The following is a 21,135-nucleotide window of genomic DNA, read 5'->3' on the forward strand; positions in this document are numbered from 1 at the left end:
GTAGTGTGGAAGGGGGTGGGGGCCTTGGTGCTGTCATCTTGCGTATTCTTCCACGTCACATCCCATTATCTGTTCTGTGGCGTCGGTGGACGCAGCCGTCACATGGGTTTGCTGGTTTCTGGGGAGGAGATAGAAAAAAACAACAAAAAAAGTGATTTTCTTATTTTCTTAGGTTCGCTCTCAGGTTTGAGTTCATAAAACGACCCGACAACCCTGATCAGTACCACAAAACATGTACGCCGACCTCTGAGCACACAGAATGCAGACCTTTATCGTTTTGTTTCTGCTCTTGTCACGAGGCACCGCTGTCAGTCTGAGGACACCTGGGGGAGGGGGGGGGTAGAAACAGCCAGTGACCCTGAAAATAGAGGTCGTACCTGCTTTGCATATTTCCAAAAGTGCCGAGAGACGAGGCCGTGCACACGGGAGCTGACCCACGCAGCGCAGGAGCTGCATCGCCATCACTGCGGCCGTGACGGCACTGGCACCCGGATGTTGTGGCTGGGCGCAGCCATCGCGTCTCTCCAGGAAGGAAATCACGCTCATGGCGATTAGTGTAACTATGGCGACGTGGAACCCCCCCCCTCCCACACCCCCGGCTTTCCAGACTTTGACCCAAATGTGCTCAAAGTGGGGAGATGGGGTTTGGTTTATAGGGTCTCGTTTGCTCGATTTCCCCCAGAATACATTACCCCCCCCCCCCCCCCCCCCCCACTGGCTTTAAGCTTGCGAGACGATTACCCAGCAGCCCCCAGTTGTTATCAGTGACAGCCAGATGGAGGACGCACCAGCATTACCTCGAATTGTTGATGGAGCTGATGGAGTAGAGGGGTCCAGATTAGCATCATCTCTATTCTAGAATGGCCAACGAGTGTCATCACTGACACTCCTCCTGATTGGTGGACTCGTGGACGGCTGGAAGGGACAAAAACCCGTCTTCAACGCGTCTTCAACGCGTCTTCAACGGTGTAATAAGAGTCACCCAACACTGAAGTGGAAGCTTGTTGTTGTTAACCCGTCAGCCTGAATCTCATCAGCCAAACTGTGCATGGAGGGGAGTGTGCGTGTGTGTGTGTGTGTGTGTGTGCGCGCGCTGCGTCTGGCCACAAACAATAGAAGATGACGAGAGTGAACTGGATGCGACACTGTCCTCTAGTGCTTCTCCCTGCTAGCTCGGGGGTCCGTGCCACATCGTGTAGTAAACGTGCACGATTACGTCTGTTTTTCTTTCCCAGTATAAAAATACTAAAAAATAATTGAAGAAACTCTGATTTTGGTTGACAAAAACTATTGTTGACGTCCCCACCGGTCATGTGATGTCACCCACCAGCACGCAGACTCCGGCCCCCACCTCAATTCTACCACAGGGGTAAATACCCACAATGCACTACTCGATGTTTTTTGGATTGGCGTCGCATCAGTGGTCTGACCCACTTTCCTTCCAGCAGCGAGCAGGTTATTTTAAGATTTCATTAGTGGGGGGGAGGAGAGGTGAAGAGACATAGTCACATCCATTGTTCCTTTAGGGGGGTGGAATCTCTGTCCTGCCTCCCTGCATCCGCCTCTCTGCATCCTGCCTCCCTGCATCCGCCTCTCTGCAGCCCGCCTCCCTGCATCCAACTTTCCAGCCTCTTTGCATCCCGCCTCTCTGCATCCCGCCTTCCTGCATCCGCCTCCCTGCATCCGCCTCTCTGCATCCGCCTCCCTGCATCCGCCTCTCTGCATCCGCCTCTCTGCATCCCGCCTCCCTGCATCCGCCTCTCTGCATCCGCCTCTCCAGCCTCTCTGCATCTGCCTCTCCAGCCTCTCTGCATCCCGCCTCCCTGCATCCGCCTCTCTGCATCCGCCTCCCTGCATCTGCCTCTCTGCATCCGCCTCTCCAGCCTCTCTGCATCCCGCCTCTCTGCATCCGCCTCTCCAGCCTCTCTGCAGCCCACCCACCACGTAAAGCGTGTGCTTAGAGATGCAGGGAGGATGTAAGCGACTCTGACTTGTTACCTAATATCCAGCAAAACTCCAGTAATTACAAAAAAGTGACATAATCTAAGTGGTTTTCGAGCGGAGGACCATTTTGTCCAGAAAGCATTAAACCAATTGTTCCAGTCTGAGCTCTTTTTTCTCGGCCTGCTGGGCCTTTACTCGGCGCGTCTGAGGTGGTTGTCCCGCCCACACTGACACAATAACTACAAAACATTTGAGCCCTGCAGGTCAAACGCATTTTACTTGCATCATTAGGAGGGTGATTGGTGGTTATTACAAGCCACTTTGTGTGAGAACGTCCAGATGCTCTTTCTGTCAAGGTCAAGATCCAAGCCAGACGAGGGGGAGGAGGAAGAGGAGGAGGAGGAGGAGGAGGGGGTTGATTTTTGTACCCATCGGCCCACTCAAGCCTCCCAGTGACGAGGCACCTGCAACCGGGAGGTACACAAAATGGAGTCCCAGCTGGCTCCACACACCAGCGCGAGTCAGAAGAGGGGGGTACGGGGGGTGGGGCTTCAGGCTTGATTAGGCCCTCATCCTCTCTCCGTCCTCGGGGCTCTGGGAGCCATCACACCGAGTCATTAACACCAAATTCCCAGCTGCCACTCTGGAGCGTTAGTTAGCAGGTGGAGCTGCATTTTGCTGCTTTTTTAGATTGTTGGAGTGAAAGATACACAGATAGACAGTGACAGAGCGCCGTGCAAATGTAAGCACCCCCCCCAGGGCACAGCACCCTGCAGCGCGCAGAAAGTTTCCACATTCAGCATTCCTTGACCTGTGACTGTCTTTCTGAAAGGTCACAGATAACAGCCAAAAGGTCGCAAGCAGCGACGTCACATGAGAAAAAAACAGCATGGTTTTCATTTGTTTCAGAAACATTAACGCTTCAGATGCAGCATGTAGATCAACAGAAGCCTCTTCCATGAAAAGAACGTTACAGTTCTGACAAAAAGCCAACGGACGGGAAATGGAAATTGATTATCCACCATTTTGCAACAACGTCAATGATTTGGAGGCGTGAAATGGTGTATGAGGGCCATCTTGTGGGTGTTTCTAAAACTACACGCTCCTCTGCTTTTACTTAATAAAAGATCATAATGTGGACAAACTGGAAATAATTGACATTTTTGTTTGAGTCAAGAAGCAACTTTTTTGCAGGAATGTGATGTGAAACATGAAAAATAACACTATGAAGGCGCTGCTGGGGAGGGTGGGGGGGGGGGGGGGGTCACGGGAGAAATGTGTGTTTAACTATGTAAAAACAAACTAAAATGACTCCATAAGAGCAAGCCAAACATCACATAGAAACGCATTCACTGATGCACATCTGGTAATTATGAGATCCAAATCTTATAATTAAGGGATAAAGATCTCTTTCATGAAATACGAATCTTGCAATTATAAGATGCTGCATCAGATTATAGGGAAACTCAAACATGACTCATGAAGCTTTAAACGGTCTGTTTATATCTACAGCGTGAACTGCTTTCACCTTTTGTAGTGAATAAATGAATAATCAGCAATAATTTGTGACTCCCGAGCGACTCGAATTCATGAAGCAGAAACCTTCTTGTTGGAACAGGAAGAATGATGCACTCATAAAATGAGCAGGAAACCATGGTTTTTTTGTTTTTTCTGTATTTCCGATGGTACCTGAAGGCAGCAATAAAGCGTGTCAGATTTGAGGGGCGTGTTCTTCCACAGAAGGATCTTTTCCATCTGAATTTAGGATTTGACTCATGTTTGTCCTTTATTTTAAAGTAAAATGAAATGTATACTGCTGCTGATCCGTTACTTCACCCGATTATCAAAGACACCAGCGTGATGTTATAGGGAACTTTATTTGCAGTTAGATTAACATTCTTTGGCTATAGAGAGACAAATAAAACGACTCCAACCAACGCCCTCAGCTGCCTTACGGAGACACTCAAACTACTTCATCCTGACTGCTTACAGGTTTATATATATATATATATATATATATACCCACTGGCCTAAACGGTACATAATATAACTAATATATATTAAAAACTCTGTGTTAGTCGTAAAGAACAAAAGAAAAACATTTATAACCACATGAGGTGTGTTTGGATTTGTCAAGTTTTTCCTCCTCCTCTCTTCTGCGAATCAGAATCATAAACATCCACTTACGAACATTTCATAACCTTCTTGACGCCGACCGAGATTCCTTCGATTCAAACGTTCCTATTTCTTCATTTTAAAGCACAAACTTCAAGCCACATGGACTGATTGCATTAGTTGTAACAGTAGTCGAAATTTAACAGTCACAGAGTTTGGGGCACGGAGGGTGAAAGATATAGAAAATACCTTGGATGCTGATAAAGGATTAATTGACCTAAAACAGGTTAATACTTAAATGAGAGCGATTACTTTTTGTCTACGGTGTACAAACATGTCTACAGTGTCACTACGCCATCGAGGCTCGCACCACCTGATCAGACACCACTCAGTGGGCTCCTGGAAATGTAAAAGTCTTGGTGCTTGTTAACAGTAACTCAGACTTACACTTGAATGCTGGTAAATGTTTAGAACTGGAGCTCGAGTGGACTAAGAAATGGGCAGTAATTGACAGACATTCCAGTTCAATGCGAATTTACGTTGTAATTAATTAATATCTGTGGGAAAGTTTAAAAAGAGCGCCCGCCTGAATCCACGGCAACGCCAGGTTGATGTTTCTGTTACTTGCATCCTCCGGCTCGCCACACCGCGTCCCACGCAGAGACCCGAGGTGGGATCCAACAGCGGCGCCCCCGTCTGCGACCGACACCTGCCAAAATGAAAAAATAAATACACAACGTATAACGTAACCCGTCTTCGGATGTGCCAAAACATTGTTTTTATACATTTAAAAAATATTATTTCACGTTCACCGTAATTTATTTTTTGGAGTCACTTTATTTCATTTCATCTCTCGGACCTTTAGTGGCAGATCGCCAGGAGGAGGCGTTTGAAGTCGCCGCCGCACTCGTCCTTCAGGGCCTCCTTCAGAGACACGTCGTATTTCTCCAGGTACATGTCCTTGATGGTCTCCAAGTCGTACTGTCCACAAGGAGAAAGGAACCTTTTTGTTGCCACGGCAGAAGACGCTTCATTCGTTCATTAAAATGCCGCCGCCTTTACCTCGGAGCGGCACACGATGATGCGGATGAGGGTGTCCTCGTCGGTCCCAGCTCCCTTCATGGCGTCGTTGAGCCGCCGGGCGAAGTACAGCTGAGGGTTCTTGGCGACTCTCACTGGGGGGGGAGGGGGACAGAAAGGAGACCATAGATTTCGGCGTGATTCGTGAGCGCCATCAGATCGGAGCTCGGGTGGGTTTTATTTGTAATGTTCAACACCCACCGAGAGCGGTGTAGCATTTCTTCAGTGTCCCGGAGGTCTCGTTCTCGATGGTGTCCAGGATCTCGCTTCCAGAGAGCTTTGGACAGAAGATGACAGGTGAATCAAAGCTTTAAGAGCCCCGCGAGAGTCCGTCGGCACGGAAAAGATTCGCATTCTCTTCGGGTCACGTGACCCGACCGACACCCACCTGCTCGTATATCTTGAAGGTGGCCTGCAGCTGCAGGTAATTTCTGGAGGCCAGGATGAAGGTGAAAGTGGACTCGTCTGTTCCCATACTCCCCTCGCCGGCCTGCATCAGAACCAGCAAATGTTAACGCTGTTTGGCATTGATGCATCCGCAGTGAGGATGTCATGAATGTAATACATTTAATATATACAGTACAGTACCTCAAAGAGGCACGTAGCGTCTTGCTCTGCCAGCTCCTCGTCCACCTCGTAGCTCTCATCTCGGTTGCCCTGGGAGACGAAGAGTTAGATGACCGTGTGTGTGTGCGTGTGTGTGTGAGGGATCGGGCAAAGGGAGAGTGAGCTCGCTTTCGGTCTCGGAGGCGTTTCGGTTACGCGAGAGGAGCAGAAAGCGAGTGCCTGCTCGCTCACCTGCAACAGAGCCATGAGCAGGTTTCTCACGTCGCCGCTCGTGTCTCCCTCGATGTCCGCTTCCAGGTCGCGCTCGTGCACTAGAATGGACACAAAAAGAAGATTCGGACAACGTTTGTTTTACGTCTCAGTATTTAAGAAAAGAGATGTCCACTTCGGGCTTTAATTTACAATACATTTTAGGGTACGCCCACTTTCCCCATATATTAAAAATGATCCGATTGCATGTCTTGCGACTTCAGGGTGTTTACATTTAATAAAAGGCCCATCCTTGCCTTTCCGGAAACTGAATCACAAGGAAACTAGATTCACAAAAGCAGAACCTAGAGCTGTGACACTCATCACGTGCTCAATAGTGCCAGCACAGCTCATAATTCAATTATTAACTTTTTAGACTTGTAGAGTCACAATGAGAACAAAGTATATTTGGGACATAGTATTACACACGTGTCCGATGGCTCATGGAGTTGAGTTTGTCTTACCTTGAAAGTAGCATTCCTTGAACATGGCGATGTGCTGTGGGAAACGATTACACACAATGATTACAAATGTTCTTTTCAAAAATAAAAGACCTCCCCAATCACTGGATGCGTTTCAGGGTGGGTGGCTGACTGACGTCGTTGGTGGCGGTGCAGAGGATCTCCACCAGGACGTCTTCGTCGGTGCCCGCCCCCTTCATGGCCTTCCTCAGCTCCTTCACCGCGAAGACGACGGGCGGGTCCAGCATGGCGAGGATGGCGTTCTCAAAGTTCCCCGACAACTCTTTCTTCAACACGTCCACCAACTCCTATGAGAACGATTTGATATATATGTAGTCTTGTAATCAGAATTAAAACGGTAGCAGGGGGGGACAAACAGACCGTACTCACATCGTCGTACTTTTCAAAATAGGCGTTTTTAATTTCCTGCCGCTGAGCCGCGCTCCGATTGGCCAGAATGTCGATGATGGCCTGCTCATCGGTTCCTTTGGACGGGGAAGAAAAACACACACACACACACGATGAAAAAGAGAGAAAAAGGGGCAGTGACACTTCCAACTGGACACTTCCAACTCACCGAAGCCTTTGCAGGCCTTGCGGATGGCCTTGATGTCGGCTACGACGTCAAAGTCCTCGTAGGGCACGATGGTGGGCTGAGAGGATAAAAGATGAATGAATGATTGAATGAATGAATAAGGATTCGGAAGGGGGGGGCACAATGCTTTGGATGAGGAATCCCGTGCCACAAGTGTTTAAACAAACTTGGTGGGGCCCCCCTGTGCGTGAACAACAGGATGGGTGAGGCCCAAGAGGGGAGGGGGGGGAGAACAGTCTGACGCCACCTCTGTGACGAGGGAGAAGTCACTTTTTAATACGATCATTTTACAGAAGTTCCCAAAGAGGCAAATAAAACAAAATGAGCAGAGAGGCGGCGCCGTCCGCCATCATGGACTCTTTCCCATTCATTTCCAGTCACGCGCACGCGCAGCTAACGGAGCCGTGGTGGATTCCGCAGGGGAGTGAGTGTGCCCCCCCCCCCTCTGCACCTCCCGCCCCCTCCTTCTCTCTGCGTAAAGCCAGACTCCGTCACACGGTGTCATTCGTTTACGTTTAAAGAAACAACTGAATATTGTAAATCTGACACCGATTCATCGCTCGAAGTCAGCGAGAAACACTCAAGAGACGCGCCGCGATTTACACGACGTACGCGAGGGAGGGGGGGGGGTGAATATGAATAGAGACGTCACTCTTTTCCGATCCATAATGTAATGTTAAGCTTAATCGGCATAAAAGATTCGGCTCGTTTTATTACCGGGAATCATCCGCTGAAATGTAACGTTAACGTCCGTCTCGAGCCGGGCGCGGAAAGCCGCGAGCCGCTGCCCGTTAACTCCTTTAAAAACCTCCTAAAATCGACGTATTCCACAGATACCTACTTGACAGTTGCCCATCCTCGGGGTGTTTGGCCTCGCAGAAGGGGAGCAGCTGGTGAAAAGTCGCGCTGTAGTTTCTTCGGTGACTTTTTTTTTCTTCTTCTTTTCTCGGTGTCGCGCACACAAGCAGCAGAAGGCAGCGCGTGACGTCAGCGCGGACCGCTGGTTAACCGTTTACGCGCAGGACCTCCGTGGCATCCCATGATGCACCGGGGCTACTGTACAACAGGCCAGAGGCAGTGGGGCAAGAGGAAAAGGTAATAAAGGTAATAATGCAACAGTAGAAGAGAAATGTACTGTTATATTGCTTTATTTCCATTATCTCATTTATTTTATAACTGTATTGTATTCATTGGCTTTTTCTTCGGATTTTTTGTTGGTCTTGCTTTATTTTTATGTCAAAGCACTTAAATAAAATAAAATTAAAACTGTTTATTGTCAGGTGCATTGCACATTTAGAATTTATCAAGACAGAGACAAAAAAAACTAAAGTAAAAGTAAACCACTACGTGCCCCATAATGAATCCACGTGTGCCCTTAATGTATTCAATCTTCAGAGTGGAGAAAGCTGCTCCTGCAGGCCCCTCTTCATGCAGTTGTAGGCACTGCTTCATTCCCTTTTGGTTTGTCTCCATCTCACTTCATTCACTATCTGGGTTTTTTCTGCCCGCGTCAGGATTTGCTGCCTTCACGGCTGCGCACTCTCTCTCTGTCCTTTCCCGTCAAAGCCCTCCTCTGATCAGGAGACCTCCGGAGAACACTGGGCTCTTGTTGCCGGGGGAACAAAGCGGGGGTGACAAGCGGAGCTCCGTCTACCTGCTCCCGTTGTAAGATGCCGGCGGCGTGGAGGCTCCTGGTCCGCTTCACCGTGCCGGCATCCCCCTGACGGCGTGCTGCATGGAGTCATTGTGCTGCAGGTGATAGGTTAATTATTCTAGGGTGACCTCTGGGGTGATGTTCGACCTCTGGGCTTCATGGTGTGGAGCAGCTGATGCTGACACGGTTCCCTGGAAGAAACAAGACTCTCAGCACGACGACCTCTCCATCTAGTGGTTAAATTTACACACTGCACTTTAAATACACTTCAGAGGATCAGTCTGGAAAGGTGTTTATTCTCAAAATATGAATTGAAAAGAGAAAACTACTATAGGATTTCATCCCGCTATGCCTGTATAATTTCATTTAATATATTCAAGGTTACTCCAGAAATGATTAAAAACACATCAATAGACCCAAGAAAATGTGCATTTTCTTTAAAGCGTACGTTGATGGATGCGTGAACTGAAAAGGTCCTCGTGGGGTGCTGGACCTCGTGAGCTTCAGCGATGGAGCGGGAGCTGAGGAATACACAATTAAAGTCAACTAAAATATGAGGTGTCATTTATATTTTGACAATGTTTACAATGTGCACAAAGTTGAGGCATAAAATTAAACAGCAACAACTTTGCATTCAACCGTGCATTCCTAACATTTCACTTTATCTTCAGATTCCTCCTCTCTCTCGGTACCTTCTCCTTATTTGGTATGTTGTGAATTTTCAAACCTATTCTGACCAGACATGACTTGAACCTAAATTCCTCTTGGGTGAAATATGCTTCTGAATTCCAAAGCTGAATAGCAAGAGAAGACCCACGTATCAATAAATCTATTTCATAACACAGACAGCCTTCTCCAACGCGCCTGTCTCATAAGTTGTACTATCGGGATGACTCATGTTCACTCTGCGGCTGCACACAGGCTTCCTGTGTGTGTGTGTGTGTGTGTACTGTTAGAAGGAAAGTCATTACAACAATAAGGAGCCTCTCGAGCTAATTGCTCCTTCACTGCGGCTCTGTGCTCTCTGCATTCTTTATTTAAAAATGAATTAGCACATCTAAATGTTCAACAATCGGGGAACTAAATGGACCTAGTTAATGGTTTTAATATTTTTTACCTCCACAACCTGCACTGCTGCTTGAGGTCTGACCCAGTCGGGTTGCACACAGCCTGCCGGTGTGTGAATCATCTCGCTGTGGTCCCCGGGAGAGGACCGCCTCGCTCCCATCAGTCAGCTGCCTGCGCGCGACCTGGAGGCAGAAACGAGGGAAGACAAAGCACGGCTACCTTCGGCAAGCTGCTGTAATTGGGTGATTAAAACTGATGGCGTCAGACAAGAGCTTTTTTTTTTTTTCACTCTCTTCTGACTGAATGAACGTTCACACGAACGCACGTCGGCGTGGATGTGACTCACCAGCCTCGGGCTTTGTGCTCGGCGTTGTTGGCAGGGAATAAGCAAGGCAACCTCTGCGCCTAAACAAATAAAAACAGATTGGATTATTAGATGAGTGCACCTGCCTTCGTCCTTCCGTCAAATCCCCATCGCGTTCGCCATCGCTGCGGCGGGCACCAAACCGACCACAGGCATCCGCTGAGGTGAGTGCCCTGTGGAGGTCACACGGGTCAGCGCCGGCCGGTGCCTCGCATGTCACAACTTGACTTGGTTGAAAGGTAAACCAATTTGAAAATAAATGATAGGAGTTATGGGCCTTCTGTTGTTGATTTATTCTATCATAATTAATAATGAACATGTCATTCTGCAAAAACGTTCCCTCCGTGCAAAGAAGGTTCTGTGACAACGATAGTCATCAAACTAAATATTTGAAACCAGGTCAGGTGAAAAAAAGCCTATTTTAAGTTTTTTATTTTTTATTTTAAGAGCTGTTTTCCATTGAAACTAAACACAATCATCTCAGCTGCTGCTCCAGCTGTGCACTGGGGACAAAGACAGCTCATGGTCTGAGAGCAGTTACAGGCCAACACCAGTTAAATAAATTGGTTAATTATTACAACCTTTGCCAACACTTATGATTCCATTGTAGGTTATTTGTGGGTTCTAATACAGCACAAACCCCAAAAATAAACTTTACATGTGCAAACAGATTTAGATTTGAGGGCTTAATAAGTCTGAGATATGCACACTATTATCTCTACCGGAAGAAATTGAGGCAGACAGGAGAAGAATTCAATTTTTAAACATTTAGAAATCTCAAAATGATGACGATTTACATGACGTAATGTTCTTCTGCCGATAGGGGGCGGGGCGGAGTCCAGCGTCACCTCTCCGAATGTTATTTATTTGGGATGAATCAATATTTGTTATCAATAATATTGATAGTTAACGTAATTATTATCATTATTGAGAATTTAAACATTTATCAAATTAAACTTTGTGCATAACTATTGCTTGCTGAGAAGAAGCGGAACCTTTATATCGCGTTCCTGTTTGCTCCGGAAGATTTATAAAGCACGCACACTTTTCAGGGAGAGACGTCCATGGCTGTTTGAAGAGGTCGGCCGGCTGTGGTGGGATTCTCGTAACTACTTCGTAGCCGACAGGTGGACCGTGATGCAGTGCGGCTGGCCTCTGTTAGGTCCGCTGCAGTGGATGCGTTACGTCAACAAGCAGGTGAAAGTGAAGGCGGGAAAAGATGAGGAGCGCCGCGGCTGGCTGCTCACCGTGGACCCGGTCTCCGCCAGCCTGGTGCTGGTCAACTTCGGTGAGGAGGGGAGGGCGTCCGTGGAGGTGGTGATGGGTCACGCCGTGGAGGAGGTGGAGGTCCTCCAGGAGGCCGACGAGGAGACCACGCAGCGCCTGCAGACCTCCTTCCTCCCCCCGCAGACCCGCAGCCTGGACCCGGCGGAGCTGAGGAGGAGAAGAGGGGGCGTACGGAAGTGGCTGGAGAAGAACCGGTTCCCGGTGGAGGAGGATGGGGACGAGCTGAAGGTGGCGGGGGTCCTGACCATCGCTGCCCCGTACGGACCCGATGACTGCTGCAGCTCCAACCAGATCATCCTGGACCGCATTCAGAAACTGATGCGGAATCAGATCCAGCCCCCAGCAGATCACCCAGAAACGGATCCAGCTTGATCCGGACTCAGCGACCACCTGGACACGGTTCAGAACGTTGTTGCTTGGAACGTTAAATCCACCAATCAGATGCCTGCTCTGTGTCTCGACCAATCAGAGGGCGCGAGCAGCTGTGATTGACAGCTGTTCTGCAACCAGTTTGAGTTCAGAAGTTCATTTCTTTTTGTCGTTTTTGTTCAGCAGTTATGAATATTTTTTTCCAATTGGGGGCGAAATCATAATTCGGAGTTTGCGCTGCAATAGTCCCAGTAATTGTTTTGGAGACATATTCTGGACATCTGGCAATTATTTAGATTTGGAAATGTTGAAATTATTAATGATTTTGTTTATTTAAAATTACATTAAGTTTAAAGTTATTTCATTTTTGTAGTTCTCCTGCCTTTACTAACGTTGGTTGAGAAAGTTGGTGATTTAATGAGTGTATATGTTCAAAACTTGGGAAGAACATATATAAAAAAATAAATTAAAAAAAACTCTTGAGTGATGACTTTTTTGTGTTAAAGTTACTTGAAGTAATATTTTATCCACGGTATTGGAGACAAAAAGATTATGGTTGCTCTGCTGCAGTGAATATTATCTGATAATAAGCACAATACTTTTTTTAAATAGCTTGCAGCTCATATTATTTCCTTAAGTAGTTACTTTAACAGGCTGAAGGGGTGTGTTACAGGCCGGAATAAATCCGTACAGAATTCTGTTGTCATTCTTGTTTTAAGGGCAACTCAAATTTGTACAAGCAAAGTTACCATAACGACTGTGTGTTTAACACAAAGACAAATGGTTCAGACGTTCGTTCCTTCGCTCATGTCCCGATACGTCCGGTTACATGTAACAGATTTTAATCTGCAGAAGGATGTAACTGAGCTGTGAGTGCAAACGCATGCGTGTGTTGCTGTGTCGGAGGTGGGTGGTGGTGGGTGGAGGAACGGAGGTTCACATCAGCAGGGGGCTCCGCGCGTGTGTAACAGGTCAAAACGTTGGAAATGAAAAAGGTCATGGAAAAAAAGCCAATATTATTAATAATAAGGTAAAAATAAGTCTAAATAAGTCAAAGTATTGGGTAGAAAGTTATTTTGACCAACATTAGGTCGAAAAATGACAGAAATATAGTTTAAAAATAGTAGGCAAAAAATACCCACCTGGGTGAGGTCGAAGGTTACGAGATGAGGAGCATCAAGCATCACATGGTCCTCCTCACAAAACCGAACTTGTACACTTGTAGTTGTGTTGTCTGGGTTTCCACGTGTCTCTCACTAGACGCACACCGCCCCCCCCCTCCCCACCCCCATGTGTGAGTCACGCGTCCAACACGACAACATGCCGCGTCCTCAACGTCCCACCACCAGCCTCTCCCCCCGCACCGCCCCTACGTCCGAAAGACGCCACGAGTCAGCGACTGAGCGGTGGCAGCTGATGCCACACCGATCAGCTTCCTCCTGTCTCCCCCTTCCCCCCCCCCCCCCCCTCCCTCCCTCCTCCTCCACTGGTGGCTTTGATTCATGCAGAGATTTAAAAATATGTCCTGCCACACTGGAGGATGTGTCCTGCTGTCACAAAAGCACAACAGAGCGTCTCAGAGGCCTCAGCGATGTGGACACATGGCATAACAGGGTCTGCTTCACGTTGAGATATATTTTGAACTTAACTTTGAATAGATCTTATGTTACAGAGAAAACTTTATTTTTAAGCTTTTTAAGGGGTTTGATAAAGCACTGAGGGAAATCTCCATCTCTTGAGCTGCTAAATGATCCGCTACTGTATGTTGTCTGCAGTTTGCTGCTGACGCAGTGGTGTACAGAGAGCATTAAAGAAACCTTTCACATTCATGAATGGATTTACTGGATGTTCCTACCGGGAACAGGTTCCAGGGGTCCAAAGTGGCGGGAGTCCCAATGGCCTTTACCTTCAAAGAGGCCCCAAAGAGACAGGAACCTACTAGGGAGACACCCGAAATGATACAAAGAGATCCAAACAGCTGCAAAGAGATAAAAGAAATAGGGACTAACAATAAAAAGAAGCACAAAATAATCAAAAAGATTCCAAATTTTTCAGAAATACAACAAAACAAACACAGAGGCTCATTGTCAGTCACTGTACCTCAGCATCACAAGTCATTTCTCACAACTAACCGTCTTCCTCTCCGACGTTTCGCTATTTTCGTTCCCTGCAGTAGCCTGTATTGATCTTCTATTTATAAGAAAAGCGCTGTTGTAAACAGGAATCAATGGTAACACGCTTGCTTTACGTAATACCCTTCTCCCGTTTGCTCTGTCACTCGGCCGCCGGGACGTAAGCGAGGGGTCGAGGGTCGCCCGTCACGCACAATACAACGGGACGGGAGAAGTATTAATAGAGCTAGAAACTATTTCCCCTTTTGACCCAGCTGTTATGTTTGTTATTACAAATAAAAAAGCTTTTGACACCTTACTGTGTGTAAGGTCGTGTTTTGACTGGCTTAATTCGCCCCTTTTGACTCAGAGAGACAGCTGTCCCTGGAAAAACACATTTACAGAGGTAAAACATCTCAGTAGCTGTGGTGATAAATAGGAAAGAAAAGCTGTTTTTTGCCTTTTAGAGGCCCGACAGGGACACAGCGATGACGGCTGAGCACAAGTGCATCATGGGAGAGTCTTGGGATCAGAGAAGTAGGCGCCAACATTCAGAAAAACACGCACTTCATTTTCATATAAATATTTATTGCAGAGGAGGTATTTTTTATGTACATGCTATCACAATATAACACAATATAAATCTACCAAATATTCCCATATATTGATGCTATAAGCTTGTCATAGAGCAATAGTCATAACAAGCACATAATACAGTGGGTTAGGGACAGTATCACTCACTATACAACTTGTAACAGTCCATAAAAGATCCTTTTTTTGTTCTATCAAGGGCAGTGAAACATGGGTTCCTATTATTATTATTATCATTTCTAATTTTTTTCTGGAATTCATGCAGAAGCCACAAGAGCAAGATTTACGACGTCACAGAATTGAATAGTAGTAGCAATAGTAGCAGTCGTGTCGGGCGGCTCGGTCATAATAGGTCACGACGGGCTGCACGCGCGCACTGAATAAATAAAACAGCGTAATATTCATCATTCAGGCCAGCGCGAAAGAAGATGAAAATCAATGCGACAGCGACTGTGAAGAGAAAGAGAAAAAAGGGGGGGGCTTTTCAGATGCTGCGCGGCCCGTGATGGACACGTCGATCCATCAAATCGCTACCGTCCGTCCACGGCTCCTCCCGGACTCACTGCCGCTGGATTGATTTCAGTTTAATGCTAATAATAAATAAAGAGAATTGAAGAAATGTTTAAATATGGTTTTTGAAAATTAGCAGAGATTTTAAAAATATATATTTGACCACAGTTAGTTAAGACTCCTACAGATCTTTGATATTTAGGAATTTGACATCAAATTTAGATAATTACAATCAGGGACGACATTCAGTTAATGTAAATTCATACATAGCTCTCCCCACCACTGCTGTGGGAGATTTCTTTTTCTTCCCACTTTGACGATTCATGAGGAACGTTTAGACATTTAGATACGGAACACCGAACCAGCCTTTCAAGCGGTTTTGTTGGATTGTTTATTGACGGCCACATCGTCAATAATCGCCTAATTCATGTTCATCTCGATGAATCAGCGCATTGAACTGGGAACAACGAGCAGAAACGTGAAGAACAAACTGATGGCAGTGTTGCGCTAGCAGTAATATTATTATTGTGAAATACGAAAGGGTTGTTCCCGCTGTATAAAAACCTCATAGTAGTTATGATTTGTTGCTGTAACGCTGCAGTCAACCGGTTATTCCATCTGGAGACAAGGCGCCATCGCTGAAACAAAGTGTGACAGGTCACATGACCACAACGGTTCAGATCACAGTTAGCTGAACGATCTCAACCTCTTTATTCGACATGAGCGTCTGTGTGAGATCTTTCCCGTGTAGTATTCTGCTACATCCTGCTAATCTATGCAGTGATTAGGTCTACGAGACAGTTTAAGATGTGGCCGTACATTAAAGCGTAACATGTGTGCAACTAAGAGGTCAGTGAGAACCGTCCTGTCTCTAATCTACAGATCACTTGGGGGGACAATCTTACGTTGCAGGAGCCAGAAAAAGTGCGTGAAGTGAAACATCGGGCTACAACAATGTGTCATTGCACAGGAGAGCTGTCTGCACGCACAACTACGGCAAGTGCGGAGGGTCAAAGCGGCATCGGGAAGCCGGGTCTGCGATTTTTTACGGTGCGCGTGCGCTCGTTTGACCGCTTGCGACACCGGACTGTTGTTCTAGTGAAGTTCCAGGTCTCAGATTGTTCCCCCGTGGAACAAATAAAACACAACGTTTAACCTTCTTCTTGAGCAGCGGCTTTGATCGGCGGCCTTTTTTTCTCCGGGCTGAGGGTCAGTTTTGGTGAAGTTTAGATCCACGATTCGTCAACACGCACTTGGTGCAAGTGAATGCTGCACTACCACCCAGAAGGAGCTTTTGGAAATATGAAACGAGCGGGAAAAAAAGGAGTGACTCTGGTATGTACAAAAAACAACAAAAGATAAATGTTATTTACCCGGACATTAACTGCATCCGCTGACCGCTGGGGTCCGTCTACTCTCGAACACCCGGCTGTGCATGCTGTTTATATAATTCACCGTCACAAAGGGCCGAAGGAGAAGCCGCCTGCTTCCACTGGTACAAGACAACGCTAGTTAGTTTAGGCACATACAGTACATCTCTGCAGACTTGGAAGCATTTTAAATCTGCCGAGGACTACAATTAAATAGATCTAAAGAAAAGAAGGGAAAAATGTTTTTCGGTGTCCCGCGTGGTTGCCATGCAACGAAGGAGGAGATCTTTACTTATGGAGTTGGCTAAAGTGCTAGAGACTGATTCCCTCTTGTATCCCTCCTTGCAGATGTTCCCTTATTCTTTGGCTTTCGCTTTTGCTGTTTCGCACAACTTTTAATTTCATCCTTCTGTCTTTTTTTTCTTCTTTCCCCCCTACGAATCCAGTCGCCACGTCGTCAAGTCAGGTCCTCCACGCGATGACGTTGATGCACGGAAAGAACCGCATACAGAACGGGATGAATGCAGATCTTTGACATTGCTGATGAGGTGAAAAGGCTGAATCAAAAGTTGCATAATTAGTCTAAAGTTTCATCTCCAGGACTTTCCTGTAGTAATCTGGAATGCTCGTCATTCTTTTGTTGTTGTGAATTTTACTTATTTTCAAAATAGGTAAAACAGGAACAAAACCTCGGAAAGGAAGGCAACTTGTGGAACTTGATCAACTTTTCTTTCCAAGTCACCGTACTATTAGTAAAAGGTAATATTTAACCGTTTTCAAAGTGAAAAAAAAAAAAGGTACACATCAATAACTATAGCTCGAGTGGTCCATTAAGGTCGAGTGTCACGCCTTCTTGCTCGACGTGCCGTCGTCAAAGTCCCAGGGACAAACATCTGCCTTCTTTGCATCGACGGCGACTCCGGCCTTTGGGTTCACGACAGAACCAGAATCTGTACCTTTTTTATCCGACGCGTCAGCAAAATCCCACGGACAGACATCAGCCGGCTTCGCCTTGGCCGCCCCGACGTTCGCGCTTCTCCGTTTTTCCACCGGCGCCGCCTCCGGCGGACCCTCCACGTCCCACGGGCACACCTCCGCCATCTTTTGCTGGCTCGCGCGTTTCTCCGAACATTTACCCTTGTCCTTAGCTTTTGCTCTGCCTCTGTCGTCGGCGGCGACGTCTTTCGACCTCTCGACGGCTCTCGGGGTTTTCGACGGGGCCTCCGCGGTCTGGTGCGCCCGAGAGGGGCTCGGCGTCCTCTCCGGAGCCGTCGGCAGGAGGGAGCCTTCCGTTCTGGAAGGATCCGAGAGGGTACTCCGCGCTTTCCCCTCCGCGGGGGAGGGGCCTCTCCTCTGCGGCTCCGCCGTCTTTTGGGGCTCTTCGGAGTCCCACGGACAGACGTCCGCCGGGTGTGTTTTGGGGCTCTCCGTGGTGGAACAAGGCCGCTGGGTCTTGGGGGATTTGCTGCTCTTTTGCTTCGAGACGTCCTCTTGGCCTCCCTGACTCTCCCCGCCGTCTTCCCACGGACACACGTCCGCTCGAGCGGCGGCGGCGGCCGTCCTCTGGCTGGTCTTCGAAGCCCTGGACGGGGATTGGTCGGAGGGCTTCTGCTTCTGAGATTTTCCCCCCATGGCGCCGCCACCGCCGTGCACCGTGGTGGTTTCCTTCGGCGCGATGGACACGTGCTTTTGGACCTTGTTTTCGGACGGGGTTGGGAGGTCTTCCACCTCCCAGGGGCACACTTCGGAGAGATCGTAGAGGTCTTTTGCCTTGACCGGATCGGAGCAGATCGAAGGCTGGCTGCTGCTCGCCGGCTGTTTCATGATCCTGCCCAACGCCGCCGTCTGCTTGTACTCGACCGACTGGCTAATGATCATCTTGGGCTGGCGCTCCATGTCCGGCTCCGGGTTGACCCTGGCGTCTTTGCCCTTGGGCTGACTTTTCTTGTTGCTCTCCTCCGCGCCCGCTGCCTTTCCCGAGGTCAAGCCCAAAGTCTTCTCTTTGGCGCTGGCGATGACGCTGAGCGACTTCTGCAGCATGGAGGCTCGAGGGTGGATCGGCTTCTTGTCGGCGCTCAGGTTGTGGGCGCTGGCTGACTTGCAGACCAGAGGGACCGACTCGGTGGATTCGCTCACGTTGTCGCTGGACTGCTTCTTGACCAGCTTCTTGCCCATGAGCGTGTCCAGGAGGGAGCCTTCGGCCGGCGTCGCCTCCATCTTGTCCGTGGCCGAGCTGCTGGACTCTTCGCTTTGGTCGCGGACGTGGTCGTAGCTGCTGTGGGACTTCTTGAGGGAGAAGACCTTGTTCTTTAGCGTGTCCTCCTTGGCCGGCTTCGATTGGTGCGTCGGATCGAAGGGGTTCTTCTTCAACATGCAGATGCTGTTGCGGTTGCTGCCGTGCTCGCCGGCGTCCTTGTCCTCGCGGCTGCACTGCCGGTGCACCGACTCAGGGATCTCAGTGATGCGCCTCATCAGCGAGCGACCCAACCCCTTCTTGGAGCTCCGCTTCTTCTGCAGGTGGGGGTTGTTTGCCAGCATCTTCTTCCTCTTGTAGATCTCCAGCTGGGAGTAGAGTTTCTTCAGCTCCTCCTACGTATTGGTGATGGAATCGAGGGGTAGAAGAGGGAGACGAAGTGGTCAGTTGGGAACAAATTATCTTGATACAGCTACAGATTAAAATAAAATGGATTTCTAATCAAAACACATAAAAAAGCAGACATTCTACTGCACAGAGAGCATGCAGTGCAAATCCATGGCACGAGACTACAGACGATCAGTAATTTGATGCACGACGAAGCATCGCAAGCGTGCTGAAACGAAAAGACAGGACAATCTTTGACAGCATAAAATAAGGAAATGGAGTAAGGTCTGAAACAGCCTCGAAGCTCAGCTCTTTAGATGATTGTATTTCTGTCTCGAAGCACATGTGACCCGATGGAGCTCAATAGGCTTGCCCAAATTTTGGTAGAGAGACTTCTGCGGCTCTAACAGACAAACGGAAATCTCTGCTCACGTTGGTACGTTTTTCCCAAAGACTTTCGCAAGACCTGACGGCGCAGCCATTAATAGAACTGAGATGGCCCGTTTCGTCTGGTGTCTGCAATAAAAAACTGCCATGGCTCAGTACTTTTTTTTTTTTTTTTTAAGACGTCACCATGTTATGCAAACTGGGAGTGGGAAGGTCGAGGCGAAAACGCCGCTCACCCGGATGTCCTCAGGATCCAGGCTGTGTTCGCTCCACGCTGACGTGATGCTGCTGTTGAGATACGACCCGGAGCGACCCATGTCCAGCTCGTCCTCGTAGGCCTCGGAGGCGATGTCCTCCCTCATGTGGGTGCCGGCAAACAGGAACTGGTGGAGAGACCGCGGAGAAAGTTAGCTATTGTACGCCTTTTGTTAAGAAAGACGAGCCCGGGAGTGGCGGCTGTTGGTTATTGACCGGTCTACCTTGGGGATGAGGAGCAGACCCAGCGTTACTGTTACTGTTAAGTGGGTGTGGGTGAAGAACAGCAGCAGCATCCAGTCCGGGTGGAGCTCCGCAGCCAGAGTGAACCTGTCAGGACCCAAGGAGGAGATATAATGTAGGAACACAGAGAGCAGGGGTATCCAGATGTTAAAGGGATGACAGCACAAGGAATACATAGAATAATAGGACACTAATACGAATACTAATGCAGTCATTCATCAAGCAGCTCAACCTCAACGTGCTCATTACCATGTCAGTATCCAGCGCTCTTATCTCCTTTTCCCCAGGCCAACAGCTTTTGTTAATAAAAACCAAAGGTACGTACAGTGAAGGCACTGAACTCTGACTAAATTATGCTGTGGTATTCATAGCCGTCGCTCCATCTGCAGAAACCCTCTTAGATACAGACAGGGAGCAGCGGACTTAATGGCTTCTCAGCCAAAGTAGATTTATACACCATCTGTCTGGGCGTCTATTCCTCCGCCTGCTATAATGCTCCACTTGGGCGATCCTTTTGCCGCCAAGGACACAATCCTCACCGCGTTCTTACAAAAAGGTAAAAAAAAAAAAAGGAGAGTGAACTTGATCTGGTCCCCCCCCCCCTCACTCACGCCTCCACCTGCACCTCTCGCTGTAAACGCCCCCCCGCCCCCCCTTTCCTTTTCTATCAGCGTCACACTGGCACCCGGGGGCCGGCTGAAACCCCCGACGACCACCGCAACTTTAGCTGGTCACGGTGGGATCAGTGAGCGGGATTCCTTTGCAGGGGGGGGGGGGGGGGGCTGCCGGGAGACATAACCATCCACGCCAGGCATCCTTCCAGTTTATTAACGCTCTCGTTTGGCCAATTTAAGCCTCACATGTGATAAAAAAAATAGGCTTGGCACAGTAATCGCGAAGAGCCAGATGCTCAAATACCAGAAATCTGATTTCTTGCATATATAACTATCAGATAAAACTCCTTTTTTTATAAGTATAATGGTTCATACATTTCTAAATGAAATACGGCCTGACAATAAGTCAAGCTATTATTTTCCGTTCCCCCATAAATCATTCTGACACGGTTCATTAGTAAATAATGTGATGGGGCTCAGCTCTCAATTAGGGGGACTCCAGCTAGGAAGGGCTGCGGCGGGCGTCAGCTGAAACGCATCATTGATGAAGTGCACGCTGCAGCTGTTTAGACGCGTGCACCGGAGACAGAGGGACAATTCCACAGAAAAATAAAGAAACGAGCGCTCCCAGGTGAACAGGGCGGGGCGGAAAGGAGGCACCGGAGGACATGCAGCGTCACAACGAACAAATCAAAGACTGTGGTATTAAATATGGAGTCA

General features: G+C 48.1%; 3 protein-coding genes across 4 annotated transcripts in view; 1 reads left to right on the forward strand and 2 right to left on the reverse strand.

The window, feature by feature from the left end:
• Positions 1-3,802: 3,802 nt before the first annotated feature.
• On the reverse strand, positions 3,803-8,009 carry anxa13 (annexin A13). The gene is made up of 12 exons (XM_037456086.2): positions 7,853-8,009; positions 6,994-7,069; positions 6,807-6,901; positions 6,554-6,724; positions 6,420-6,453; positions 5,938-6,017; positions 5,728-5,796; positions 5,528-5,629; positions 5,341-5,416; positions 5,122-5,234; positions 4,919-5,040; positions 3,803-4,768 (listed from the first exon to the last, which is right to left on the reverse strand). The coding sequence occupies exons 1-11, from the start codon at positions 7,865-7,867 to the stop codon at positions 4,921-4,923; spliced, it is 951 nt and encodes a 316-aa protein (XP_037311983.2). The 5' UTR covers positions 7,868-8,009; the 3' UTR covers positions 3,803-4,768; positions 4,919-4,920.
• A 3,132-nt stretch (positions 8,010-11,141) lies between these two features.
• Positions 11,142-12,213, forward strand: gemin6 (gem (nuclear organelle) associated protein 6). Its single transcript, XM_037456087.2, has one exon. The coding sequence runs from the start codon at positions 11,235-11,237 to the stop codon at positions 11,754-11,756; it is 522 nt and encodes a 173-aa protein (XP_037311984.1). The 5' UTR covers positions 11,142-11,234; the 3' UTR covers positions 11,757-12,213.
• Positions 12,214-14,431: 2,218 nt separating this feature from the next.
• The window catches only part of gpr158a (G protein-coupled receptor 158a), a 52,868-nt gene continuing 46,164 nt past the window's right edge, over positions 14,432-21,135 (reverse strand). Inside the window, exons 9-12 of one of the 2 annotated variants that reach the window (XM_037455719.2) lie at positions 19,783-19,888; positions 19,540-19,686; positions 19,349-19,432; positions 14,432-18,924 (exon numbers count right to left, since the gene is read on the reverse strand). In XM_037455719.2, coding sequence (XP_037311616.2) covers positions 17,179-18,924; positions 19,349-19,432; positions 19,540-19,686; positions 19,783-19,888 — 2,083 coding nt within the window. In that variant the 3' untranslated portion in view covers positions 14,432-17,178. The remainder of the gene's footprint in view (positions 18,925-19,348; positions 19,433-19,539; positions 19,687-19,782; positions 19,889-21,135) is intronic. The other variant, XM_037455720.2, reaches the window with a different exon arrangement.

This window comes from Pungitius pungitius, chromosome 19, assembly GCF_949316345.1.
Source record: "Pungitius pungitius chromosome 19, fPunPun2.1, whole genome shotgun sequence".
Lineage (NCBI taxonomy): Eukaryota > Metazoa > Chordata > Actinopteri > Perciformes > Gasterosteidae > Pungitius > Pungitius pungitius.

Coding starts and splice junctions, on each gene's coding strand:
- anxa13 (XM_037456086.2), bottom strand. Junction 5,417..5,527: donor CCTTCAAGATATACGAGCAG/GTGGGTGTCGGT, acceptor TTCTGTCCAAAG/CTCTCTGGAAGCGAGATCCT. Junction 5,235..5,340: donor GAAATGCTACACCGCTCTCG/GTGGGTGTTGAA, acceptor CTCCCCCCCCAG/TGAGAGTCGCCAAGAACCCT.
- gemin6 (XM_037456087.2), top strand. CDS start 11,235: ATGCAGTGCGGCTGGCCTCTGTTAGGTCCGCTGCAGTGGATGCGTTAC.